The sequence below is a fragment of the Choloepus didactylus genome, chromosome 22 (genome assembly GCF_015220235.1).
Source record: "Choloepus didactylus isolate mChoDid1 chromosome 22, mChoDid1.pri, whole genome shotgun sequence".
In the NCBI taxonomy this organism is placed as follows: domain Eukaryota; kingdom Metazoa; phylum Chordata; class Mammalia; order Pilosa; family Megalonychidae; genus Choloepus; species Choloepus didactylus.
Window position 1 is genome coordinate 29,227,519 of NC_051328.1, and position 13,084 is coordinate 29,240,602.

At 37.8% G+C, this 13,084-nt stretch overlaps 2 protein-coding genes and 1 non-coding gene across 9 annotated transcripts in view; 1 reads left to right on the plus strand and 2 right to left on the minus strand.

Annotated features, from left to right (window-relative positions):
• The window catches only part of SF3B3 (splicing factor 3b subunit 3), a 66,100-nt gene extending 57,851 nt beyond the window's left edge, over positions 1–8,249 (minus strand). For 2 of the 4 annotated variants that reach the window (XM_037816227.1, XM_037816224.1), the window contains exons 1-5: positions 8,118–8,249; positions 6,974–7,122; positions 4,575–4,901; positions 3,877–4,049; positions 3,201–3,342 (exon numbers count right to left, since the gene is read on the minus strand). In XM_037816227.1, the coding sequence (XP_037672155.1) occupies positions 3,201–3,342; positions 3,877–4,049; positions 4,575–4,901; positions 6,974–7,043 (712 nt within the window). In that variant the 5' untranslated portion in view covers positions 7,044–7,122; positions 8,118–8,249. Of the gene's footprint in view, positions 1–3,200; positions 3,343–3,876; positions 4,050–4,574; positions 4,902–6,973; positions 7,227–8,117 lie in introns of all 4 variants that reach the window. The other 2 variants (XM_037816225.1, XM_037816226.1) reach the window with 2 other exon arrangements.
• Positions 4,357–4,436, minus strand: LOC119519079. The gene has a single exon (XR_005213939.1). It is a non-coding gene; the product is annotated as a small nucleolar RNA SNORD111 (small nucleolar RNA).
• A 232-nt stretch (positions 8,250–8,481) lies between the features above and the next one.
• The window catches only part of COG4 (component of oligomeric golgi complex 4), a 31,565-nt gene continuing 26,962 nt past the window's right edge, over positions 8,482–13,084 (plus strand). For 2 of the 4 annotated variants that reach the window (XM_037816231.1, XM_037816233.1), the window contains exons 1-3: positions 8,483–8,671; positions 10,760–10,842; positions 11,525–11,639. In XM_037816231.1, the coding sequence (XP_037672159.1) occupies positions 8,513–8,671; positions 10,760–10,842; positions 11,525–11,639 (357 nt within the window). In that variant the 5' untranslated portion in view covers positions 8,483–8,512. Of the gene's footprint in view, positions 8,672–10,759; positions 10,843–11,524; positions 11,640–13,084 lie in introns of all 4 variants that reach the window. The other 2 variants (XM_037816232.1, XM_037816234.1) reach the window with 2 other exon arrangements.

The following is a 13,084-nucleotide window of genomic DNA, read 5'->3' on the forward strand; positions in this document are numbered from 1 at the left end:
ACCAGTCAAGAATTAAAGGCTAACAGGCGTCACCTGCTGGGCAGAAAAGCACAGTGACCTGAGGCATCAAAGGGTGGAGCAATTTTCTAAGACACACCCTCAGGGAAACCAGATACTGAATATTTCTTCCTTCTGGGACCTGAGCCTGTTCTGGTCTGGGAAAACCTGATTTGGATAACCAAGGAAACCATGCCTAGACAACAGAAAATTACAACCTACACTAAGAAAAACAAAGTTATGGCCCAGTCAAAGGAACAAACGTACACTTCAACTGAGATACAGGAATTTAAACAACTAATGCTAAATCAATTCAAAAAGTTTAGAGAAGATATTGCAAAAGAGATAGAGGCTGTAAAGGAAGCACTGGACATGTATACGGCAGAAATCAAAAGTTCAAAAAGCCTACTAGTAGAATCTATGGAAATGAAAGGCACAACACAAGAGATGAAAGACACAATGGAAACATACAACAGCAGATCTCAAGAGGCAGAAGAAAACACTCAGGAACTGGAGAACAAAACACCTGAAAGCCTACACGCAAAGGAGCAGATGGAGAAAAGAATGAAAAAATATGAGCAACGTCTCTGGGAACTCAAGGATGAAACAAAGTACAATAATGTACGTATCATTGGTGTCCCAGAAGGAGAAGAGAAGGGAAAGGGGGCAGAAGCAATAATAGAGGAAATAATTAATGAAAATTTCCCATCTCTTATGAAAGACATAAAATTACAGATCCAAGAAGCGCAGCGTACTCCAAACAGAAGAGATCTGAATAGGCCTATGCCAAGACACTTAATAATCAGATTATCAAATGTCAAAGACAAAGAGAGAATCCTGAAAGCAGCAAGAGAAAAGCAATCCATTACATACAAAGGAAGCTTAATAAGACTATGTGCGGATCTCTCAGCAGAAACCATGGAGGCAAGAAGGAAGTGGTGTGATATATTTAAGATACTGAAAGAGAAAAACCACCAACCAAGAATCCTGTATCCAGCAAAGCTGTCCTTCAAATATGAGGGAGAGCTCAAAGTATTTTCTGACAAACAGACAATGAGAGACTTTGTGAACAAGACACCTGCCCTACAGGAAATACTAAAGGGAGCACTACAGGGTGATAGAAGACAGGAGTGTGTGGTTTGGAACACAATTTTGGGAGATGGTAGCACAACAATGTAAGTACACTGAACAAAGGTAACTATGAATACGGTTGAGAGAGGAAGGTGGGGAGCATGTGAGACACCACAAGAAAGGAGGACAGATAACGACTGGGACTGTGTAACTTGGTGAAATCTAGAGTATTCAACAATTGTGATAAAATGTACAAATATGTTCTTTTACGAGGGAGAACAAGCAAATGTCAACCTTGCAAGGTGTTAAAAATGGGGAGGCATTGGGGGAGGGATGCAATCAGCATAAACTAGAGACTGTAACTAATAGAATCATTGTATTATGCTTCCTTTAATGTAACAAAGGTGATATACCAAGGTGAATGCAGATAAGAGGCGGTGATAGGGGAGGCATGTTAGACACTTGACATTGGTGGTATTGTCTGATTCTTTATTCTACTTTGATTTAAGGTTATTTTTCCTTTTGCTGCTTCCTAGCTGTCATTTTTTTGTTTCCTCTTTCTTTTGCCTCTCTGCCTTCTTTGACTCTTCCTCCTGCCTTGTGGAAGAAATGTAGATGCTCTTGCTTAGTATGAGCAGAATGTTCAATTAGGATGAACTTAAATGTTTGGAAATGAACAGGGGTGTTGGTAGCAAGATGTGAGAATAACTAACAGTGCCGAATGGTATGTGAATGAGGTGGAAAGGGGAAGCTCAGAGTCATATGTGTCACCAGAAGGAGAGTTGGAGGTCAAAAGATGGAAATGTATAAAACTGAATCCTGTGGTGGGCAATGTCCATGATCAACTGTACAAATACTAGAAATCACTTCATGAACCAGAACAAATGTATGACAATACAATTAGAAGTTAATAATAGAAGGGCATATAGGGAAGAACTATATACCTATTACAGACTATATACTACAGTTAGTAGTATTTCAACATTTTTTCATAAACAGTAACAAATGTACTATATCAATACTAGGAGTCAACAATTGAGGGGGATTGGTTAGGGATAGGGGAGGTTTAGAGTTTCCTTTTCTTTTTTTCTTTTTTCATCTTTCACTTTATTCCTTGTCTGGAGTAATGAAAAGTTTCTAAAAATTGAACAAAAATTAAGTGTGATGGATGCACAGCTGTATGAGGGTACCCGGGGGCAAGTGATTGTACACTTTGGATCTTTGGATAATTGTATGGTATCTGAACAATCTCAATAAAAATGAAAAAAAAAAAAAAAAAAAAAAAAAAAAAAAAAAAAAACAAAGTACTGGATCATTGTCATCACAAGCCTGCTAAAATTTACATGTCCACAAATACAGTTGTCTTCCTACAGTCTTAACATAATGAATTAAACTGATTCTAACTTTCTAATGCTGAACCATCTTTGAGTTCCTATAAAAATCTTACTTAAGTATCACGAACTATAGTGTATTTAAAAGTCTATTTAATTCAATAAAATCTTAAATTTTTATATCTACAATCGTAAGCAGAACCAGCCTGTAAACTTTTCTTGTTACCATCCTTCCACAGTTTTGTACTGAACTTTATTAGGCTCATGAAGCGGTTCAGTAACTTTTCTTCATTCTGTCTCTGGATAAATTTCTTTTAAAAAGCAATATATATCCATTACAGTACAATAAAAGCTTCCCTGAAAATTCTGGACCTTAAGTCTTCTTTGGGGAAGACATTTTGACTACTGTTCCAAATTCTTTAATGGATGCTGGTCTACTCACATTCTTAATTTCTTCTTGGATCAACTATGATAATAGTTTTCAAAAACATTTCAATTTAAACTAGGTTTCAAATTCATGAACTTACAGTTTTATCTTATTGGGTTTATCTCTTTCATTTGTCTTTTTCTCATCTATTCCTCCTTGTCCCCACTAAAGTACTAGTTACAAAGGAGGTATTTCTCCTTATCCATACAAAACTTATCACTCTACCACATGAACTTCTAGCCAAAACACAAGACAAGGTACTCAGGTTTACTATAAATATATTAATTTTCAAACCCTATTAAGTAAACTCTCCTAAGTTTGGGCATAAAATGGACCAAGTATGAGAGTACAGAGCAGCTCTGAGAGAAAATTACCTGTAATAAGGAAGTTGCCATGTTCCTCCAAAGGTTCACTGTATTTTCGGACCACATGGTTTAAACCAAGGTCTAACTCATAGAAAGTAAGTGTCTGCTGAGTATTAGCTGCTGCTTCTCCTGTTGGATCATTGTCTGCTTCCTAGGAGAAGTATGATGGCAAAAAAAACAATCAGTACCATAAAACCAAGAACTTTTAGAGCTGAAAAGGACTTCAGGACTCATTCACTTTACAGAGGAAACAGAAGTCCAAATGGCGTACTGAAGTTTACACTAGTAAGTAATGGAAAAGCTGGATCAAGAACTCCAGGTCTCCTAATTCTGGATCCAGGGTTCCCTCTACTAGAGAATATTACCTTCCATTCAATTCAAAGCATGGTATGTTCTGGCTTTCGCTACATCCCTGTGAAAAAATACTCCAAATCCAGCTTCACTTCCTTTTTCACGCATCTTTTCTCAATAAAAATCTCATTTCCATACGAAGATTATTCATATCAGAACAAAGTGACAGTATAGTTAGTTACATTCTAAACATTCCAAATTTCAATAAGGCATTTGGGATACAGAAGATCTGCTAACAGGACAGATACAAAATATAAATACCAAATAAAACAATCCTAGGAAAGTACTGAGGTACTTGGAAGAAACCCAAAAAAGAGACATGATTCTCCCTTACCTCATAATCCATTTCCAAACAGGCAAACATCGGATTTTCAAATCCCACATCTACTCCGACGACATGATATACCAAAGTGTTCGCTTTGTGGGCCTCCAGGGGAGATGAAATGGTAAGCCGGGCTGCAGCATCTCTGTTCAAAATATAGACCAATTTCTGTTTCTCAATGGCACCTGAAGTTGAAGAAGACAAAACATAGATCTCCAAATAAGAGCTTACAGAACATATCATAATCATACACATACACACAATTACTACTTTTATTCACTGCCACTACTAACTCTAGTTAGTATTAACACCATCATTAGAATAGACAACAGCATTATTTTGCCCCCTCCTTCCTAACAGGGATCTTAAATTTTTAATATGTCCTATATGGTTAAGGATTTGGGGAAACTTAATAACTCATAAATTTGCTACTTTATTCTTTGAATTAGATCAAATGATTTTGTGGACTGCTGAGAATGGGTTTCCCTCCAGAAGCCTGATCAGATACACAGAACTGTCTTCAAGAGATTTATCAGAGAAGAGACATGAATGTGAATCATCAATTCAGGCAGATGAAAGCAACCATATTCACTGTCTAGTAATGTAAGATCATTTCATTGTACTTTTTTTGGAAATAAACTAAGTTAATTTTTTGTTTGACTTGAAAAATAACTATTTCCAACTAGATGGGAAACAGAAAAGTCACTCACTAATCATAACAGCACGCCCTTTAGGATCCACAGCTAAAAACTGGCCAGGAACAATGCGGCGACATCCACTTTTGCCAAAGGTTTCTTGGTGAATTTTCTCAAACATATTCTTAGATGGCTGGTACTCCAGGATTACAATCCGGCCTGAGTCACTGCCAACCACAATGTAGTCTTTGGTGCCACCTGTCAGCCTAAAGGCCATGAGAGACCTGATAACACCAAATACTTCCACAGTTAGAAGGGTGTGCACTTTGCCAGTGTTGGGGTCAGGGCGAAGCAGCTCCAAGATCTTCCCACGGGAAACAACAATTTCCTGTTGTTTGGTTCCTAGATCACCAAAGAATAATGAAAGATTATAAGCAACCAGAACTAGTCGAAAAAGCAATATGGATGGATCAAAATTGCCAATAAAGATAAATACAATTAAACAATTAGGGAGCTCAGTATTTTAAGTTAATTTCTTTATTTGAAAAGGTACTTTTCCTAGAGTTAAAATAATTTAACAAAAGCAGTGTCAAAGAAAGTTTTTTAAAAATGGTCATGCAAGTTAATTTTTTTTAAAACTTCCATTTATTCTTTATATTTTCCTGAGATTTGCCATCAATCTGTAGAATTGGAAGTTGTCTACAAAGGATGTTAACATGTAATGTTCAGTTTTGTAAGACTGAAGTTTTCAAAGGCTTTTTCTTTCCAGTCTGTCTTTAAGGCTAATATTCTAAGAAATCATCACAGAAACTGTCTCACAATTTAACGCAGTGTCTTAAAGAACTTTTTAAGCTGCCATCTAATATATACTCTACTCTATTTCTAAATTCACTCCTAAAAAGTTCATTTGCTTTCACAACTACAATCAACACTGCCAAATGCGTAATAGCCAACTTTGTCCCCATCTCTCCCTGTCTGATACATAATTCTACTTGGATAAGTTGTCATTGACTTTAAACTAAATATTTAAAATAAATAAGTTCCCTTTCCCCAAACCCTCTCTCTAATGTAAACCTGTTGTCAACGTTACTGTCATTTTCTGTCACCTATGCTAGAAATTCACATCCCTCTCTTTCATTCTCACTGCCCTAGTCCGGGTCTTCATTACCTGAATGTCTAACTGGTTTAATATCTGATATCCCCACCCTTATCCATCCCAATCCGCTCTCATTTGTAAAATGCCACCACTTGTCCTGCTACCTTACTTTCCAAAGGTTCTTTGGGGATCAGATAAGATCAAGTACCCCAAAGTATAACGCATCACAAATTACAATGTTCTCTAACAAATAAGAAAATCTCCCTTTCTATAATTTTAGAAAATGAGTTTGGTTTTGAAACATAAAATTAGGATTAAAAATGGTTTTGCAAAAATTCCCCTATTCAAACCCCAGCTAAGAACTGCTGCATTATACCAACTAGTGAACAATGTGTCACAAATCCCCAAATTCATGTATACCAAAACTATACATAGCAAGGGATAACTAAATTATCCAAATTAAAATGCCTCTTAAGAGTCATAATAATCAGAGAAAATAACGCCAACTTGAAATGTAAATTCTCTGTGGTCAGTCACCTAGGTTCCTACTCAGTTATCACACAATAAGTATTCAGATTTGAACCTCAGCAAAATGATACAATACTCTACACAATCATGGACATTCTGCATTACTTGGAATTAACTTGGGATTTAACAAGTATTAAATCCACAAACAGTAAAAATGACGTTTATTTTTATACACATTAGCAACCCATTTTTTAAAGTTCTCGATGGCCTATTATTTCATTTCTTAATCTGATAATCAAAATTTTTCACAACCTCGCCTTTCCAAACATATCCTCCACCATTCTGGCTCACTATGCATGGAACAAAGTAGGTGGTCAATATTAGCAAATGATCTCTTGCTAAATGATCTCCTGCTAAATGATCTCTACTTAAGCAAGGGCCCCCTACTTAAACTGCACTTTACCTTCTCTTCTTATACAAGTCTTACTATTTCTTCAACCACCAAGTCAAGGTCCACCCTCCCTTTCCTTCTCTCCCTTGATAACTTGACAAACACTGTTAGACCTTCTTTGTATCCAACTTGATGTTAAATTCAAAATCAAAGATCATGTCTTATATATCACTCTATGCCTCACAGCCACAAGCATACAACCTGGCAGAGAAGGTAGCCGAGAAATATGCATCCCTGATAAAAATCATTACACCATGTGAGCTAGTAAAAGCACGTGAAGTTGTTTAATAGATAATGCACCTCAATTTCACAACATATCTCATACTACAAGCTGGATTTGGTTCATTCACATTTACCAACTGTTATTTTCAGTTAGTTCTGTAAATTTCCTCCCTAAGAGATAAGCAAAATATATATGACTTCATCTCAATTCAGAATGATAACAACTGAAGAACTTACCCGAGAAATTGCCATGAATGGCAAAGCTGATGCCAGTGGCTCGCTGCAAGGTCAAGTTGTACAGGAACATGATGGCAGTAAAACTGAGCTACCCAGAACTCCACAATTCAAGCCTTGATAGTGTAACAACAGTACTGAGTCAAAGCAAGCTAGGGCATATGAATGAAGAAAAATATCAGCTGGGAAATTGTTATTTTTACAGACATTTCTGCATGGGAACTTCTGGCTGAAGGCAGAACCTGTAGAGCAAGGCCTGTCGAGGAACAACATATTCATAATTATGCCTTCTATATGCTAGGCACTACACTATATGCTTTATCTCTTGTCTCACAATTCAATGAGGTGCATGGTACTATATCTATTTTGTAGATACGGAAATAGAGGTTCAGAAATTAAACGACTTGCCTAAAGTTACATAAGCGGTGGACACACTGGGAGCTGGGATCTGCACCATTATGCAAAACTGTTCATTTGCTTTTTTTGTCACAGCTACTAAATATGACTATGTTTACTTATTTGTACTTGAATAAGCTACACACTCACAGAGTTCAAAATTCAAAAGTACTGAGAAAAGCTCTCTCTAATCCATTTCCTATCACCCAGTTCTCCTCCCTGGGGGAATCAATTTCACCAGGTGGTATCCTATCTTTCCAGACGTCTCATGGATATACAAGCAACAATATACCTTTGTACTGTATTTTGCTACTCCCTTTAACCAAAGGTTGGATACAATGTATTACTCACATTATAATGCATTTAGGTTTTATTATTTCATCTATCTCGGCGATTGCAATAAAGAAAGGGGGCTTCCTCATTTTTACTTTACGGCTGCAGGGTATTCCATTGAAGGGACATACTATAACTCATTTAGCTAACATCCTGCTGATGAGCATTTAACTCGTCCCCAATCTCTTGCTATTAACGATAATGTTGCTTATTTAGGGCCATGACTCTTTCCTCGCCGTGTACAGCGGTTCCAGGAAGCCATTTTCGCGCCTCACATCCACACCTTCTCCTGGTCCTCTGTCCGACCTCTACGGCCTAGGCTACCTCCTAGAACCCCACCAAAGGTTCGGCTCGCCCTTCTACACCGTCGCTCCCCGCCTCTTCGACCCCGGGGAAGATCGCGAGGCCACTGCTTTACCCTGCTGCAGGAACGATGGCGTAGATATCCGACGGATGCTGAATCCTTCAAGGCCTAAGCCACCAGCAACGCCAACCCTCCGGCATCTGCCATTAGCCCTCAAAACAAAGACCTTCCGGTGGCGCGCGGCAGAAAGGGTCTCTAAATGGCGCCGGAAGAACATATATATAATTTTTTAATGCTTCATCTTAATTCCTCACCGCGTTTAAAATTAAACATACTTTATGGCCGTCACTATTCTAAAAGAACATGAAATAAATACACTTTTTAAAAATAGACAAAAAAAAAAGGTTTTGCTTCTTAAGTTTGTCGGGCACTTATGCGGACAGCCCCAAGAATGGCGCGCCGACGGTGAAGGGGTCCTCGCGGGTCCGGAAGTGCCGAATGAGTCCAAAATGGCGGACCTTGAGTCTCCTCAGAAATTGTCAGGGGCTCCTCCGCCGCCTGAAGGAACGGGAGGAGGCCGCAGCTCGGAAGTCTCTACGGAGCTCATTCGCTCCCTCACAGAGTTGCAGGAACTGGAGGCTGTGTACGAGCGGCTCTGCGGCGAGGAGGTGGGGGGGGCTGAGCTTCCTCTTTTTCTGGAGGATCCGGGAGCAGTGGGCGTAGAAGCCGTCAGTCTTGGGAAATCGGGGCTGTGGGAAAGCTCTCTCCTTGTCGAAGGAAACAAAAAGTCACCTACCCGAGAAGCGAGTGTAATTGGGTATTTGGGGAGGATCTTTCATCTCTTTTCACTCGGTTGAAGGCCTCCACGTTTGTTTTCCCTGGTATCTGAGCGATTTGGATCCTCTCCCCCTGTGATTGAGATTTCTGGCTCACGGTCACTCGATTTCTCCGCGGGAGTAAAATTAGCCAGAGAGTATTTGGCAACTCGCTTGGTTCTCAGAATAAGAATAAAGGCTGCCTTGCACTGGTTTAGCAATTTAAAAAATTACGAAACGCTTTCACTTCGTTATCTCATTTAAACTGGAATTCATTGCAAATAAGACTTCCTCTTGCAATGAATGATTTGGGGATGTAATTTTAGCGTCTCTGTTAAACACGCAGCTTTGTAGATGCTTAAACTTTTAAGATTCAGGCACAACTGTCTAATCTTGGAAAAGTCACTTCATCTCTTGGAGCTTCTCTCAACCCCCTGACATTGTGTCAGATGAGTGAAGTGGACTAGATTTTCTCTAAAATTCCTTTTAGCACATAATATTTTATCTCTTTCCTGCCATTTCTGTGGCAACCTCAAGCTGTCAATTCGCTTTGGAATGTCAGTTTTCGAGTTCATTGCCAATCAGAAAGAGATCTAAACTGATCTAAAAATTAACAACTTTTCCCCCAACTCAAATTTTCAAGTAAGGTTGAGCTCAAAAGGTTACTTCGGTTTTGGGGGAAGGGAACACTGATGTCTTTGCATGTTTTCAAACACTAAATTGCACCACTCTAGAAGTTGCCAGTGTGCTTTTCAGCAAGTTGCACTTTTTAAAATATATATGTAGATATATATAGATAACACCTCTTAGGTTTTAATGTATTGGAATAGCTAGAAGTAAATACCTGAAACTACCAAACTCCAACCCAGCAGTCTGGACTCCTGAAGACAATTATAGAATAATGTAGATTACAAGGGGTGACAGTGTGATTGTGAAGACCTTGTGGATCACACCCCCTTTATCTAGTGTATGGATGAGTAGAAAAATGGGGATAAAAACTAAAGGACAGATGGGGTGGGATGGGGGGATGATTTGGGTGTTCTTTTTTCACTTTTATTTTTTATTCTTGTTCTGGTTCTTTCTGATGTAAGGAAAATGTTCAGAGATAGATTGTGGTGATGAATGCATAACTATGTTATCATACTGTGGACAGTGGATTGTATACCATGGATGATTGTATGGTGTGTGAATGTATTTCAATAAAACTGAATTTAATTAAAAAAAAAAAAAATTCAGTATTCTTGACCTAACACTCCTAAGCTCACATTCACTGAGTCAATCAATACTTTGGGGGGAAAATCAGTGATCTTACAGACAGGATGATATTCATATTTATCTTTCATGTATGTCATGGAGAAGTTTCCCTCTGGATCCTAATGGGCTGTTTTAATTAAAATGGCTGTTCTTGAACACATAACATATGCCACATATGTTAAGCAGTTTGTGTGTGATATCTTGTTTAACTCACACAACAATCCTATGGGGTAGGGTATTTCTATCCCTATTTTACAGATAAACAACTGAAGGTAGGGTAGGAAGGTTTCATAAATTTGCTTAACTGAGATAAGGATTGGATTTATCTCCTCTGAGTACTGACTATACCAAGAAGAGGTTTTTTTCTAATCACCACTTTAATAAGTTTTATTTGTTTAGCCGTTGTATTTTAAATGCTTCCTTGTGCTAGATACTATGCTAATGATGTTGAATATTCATTTTCCCACTTTGGTAATATTAATCTCCTAGATGGAAAAAGACAAACATAAAGTACCAATTATGTAATGTAATAAGTGCAAAAATAGAGTATTGTTAAAGTCTTAGTGGAGCATAGTGGAAGGAAAGAAATCTGAAATGAGATTCGCACTTCAGCTAACTAGTTGGGTTAGGTAACACTTGATGTTCCTTCTGACCATTCTGATGACAAGGTGTTTCTCTGTGTTTCAGAAAGTGGTGGAAAGAGAGCTAGATGCCCTTTTGGAACAGCAAAACACCATTGAAAGTAAGATGGTCACTCTCCACCGAATGGGGTGAGTCTGTGTATCTCAGGAGGAGCTGTTGTAAATTCCATCAGGGTTCACTGGATAAGTTGCTATTTCTCCTAACTTTCAGTTATATATTGCCAGTTGAGTTTGAAATGTGGAGGAGCATTACTTCAAGGTGAAATGAATACCTAAGTGTATATGTAGTTCAGTGGTTCTCAAGATGCAGCTCTCAAACCAGCATCTCTAGGAAACTTGCTAGAAATCAGATTTTGCCCCTATACTACACCAGATCAGAAACTCTGGGGCTGGGTTCCAGGAACCTGTTCTAACAAGGTCTCCAGGGGATCTGATGCATGGCTCAAGTTTAAGAACCACTGTTTTTATAAATCTTGTGTTTACTAGTCATAAAACTCTTTGATCTCATTGAAAGAGAGATGGTTAATATATTATTTGCTCACTTAACAATTAGGAGAATCTGATGTCTAATTCTTTGTACCTATTAAAGCTGTCTTTAGTAGTTATAGAAATTAATTTTCCATTAAGCCTAGAGCTGAGTTTGTAGTATAAGGCTCTATTTTAAAATCATGTATAGAAAGAACTGAGCTAAGGGTGTAGGAAGGAACCAAAGAAGTAGAAGACGTAGTATCATTGGCAAAAATTTTTTCCATCTCTCACACCCACCCTCTGCCCCTATGGATGTGTGCATGCTGGCAATGCCTGTCTCCAGACCCAACCTGCAGTTGATTGAGGGAGATGCAAAGCAGCTGGCTGGAATGATCACCTTTACTTGCAACCTAGCTGAGAATGTGTCCAGCAAAGTCCGTCAGCTTGACCTGGCCAAGGTAAATCCATTGAGCTTTTGATGTTTGAGTTAGTGGAGGGCACTACAGAAGACACCATGTTAGAGATTACAGCAACAAAGTCCAATAGAAATCTAATGCAAGATACCAAAAACAAAGAAATCACAAGAAAACTCCATACCAATAGCTTTTATGACTATAGACCCAAAAATCTTCAACAAAATGTTAGCAAACCAAATCTATCAACATATGAAAAGGATTATATACCATTGCCAAATGGAATTTATCCCAGGAATGCAAAGTTGGTTTAAGATCCAAATATTAATTATGGCAATATACCATATCAGTAGAATAAAGGACACAAACAACATGTTCATCTCCATCGATGTAAAAAAGAAGATTTGGCATAATTCAATACTCCATGCTAAAAACACTTAACCAAGTATGAATAAAAGGGAACTTCTTCAATCTGATAAAGGGTATCTATGAAACACCCATAACAGTATTATACTTAAGGGTGAAAGACTGATTGCTTTCCCACCAAGATAAGGAAATAAAAAAGGATGCCTGCTCTCTCCACTTTTATTTGGACGTTGTACTGGAGATTTTAGCCAGGACAATTAGGCAAGAAAGTGAAATAAAAGTCATCCAGTTGGGGAAAAGAAGAAATCTGATATGATCCATATATGTAATTTTAAATTTTCTGGTAGCCATTTTAAAAAAGTAAACAGAAATAGGTGAAATTAATTTTCATTATATATTTTATTTGGCTCATTGTATCCAACATACCATTTCAACATGTAATTCCTATAAAATATTGATGAGTCATTTTACCATCTTAATTTTGTACTCTCTTTGAAATCGAATGTGTATTTTACATTTACAGTAGATCTCAATTTGTACTCACCACATTTCAAGTTCTCAGTAGCAACATGTGGTTGGATAGTAGCTACCATATTGGATAGCCCAGCATCGGGGCTCTTGCACAAGTCAGTCCCAGCCTCTGTTTACCCCTATGAAATAGCACAACTCCTCCTGATTAATTTGTACAGATTCTGCAAAAATAACTTCACCACAAAACACCATGGTCACACAGCCACCGATCACATATTAATATTTTTTAAAACATGATTGCTTGTTCTAAAAGAAAAAATCTTCAACATATTTCATTTACTTTATTAACAAACTTTACAATATCATTTTCCCAGTGTGAAATACATTCTAATTCTATTATAAGTTTAACAATATAAGCCAAATATAGATACAGTTTATCCCTGTTCCTGTTTCTGTTAAAAAGATCAACCATATAAATAGAACTATGTAATACCTATCAGTAGTATTGATCATCATCAGTAACAGTTTTGTGAGTGGTAGTGGTAATGTTTGTGAGCTCACTAGTGAAAGTGGAAAAGGACCTATGGTTAACCGGATTCAGTTCCTCAATCACCCTACCTCCTGGAGAGGTGTTTTTGAAAGAATAGGGCATT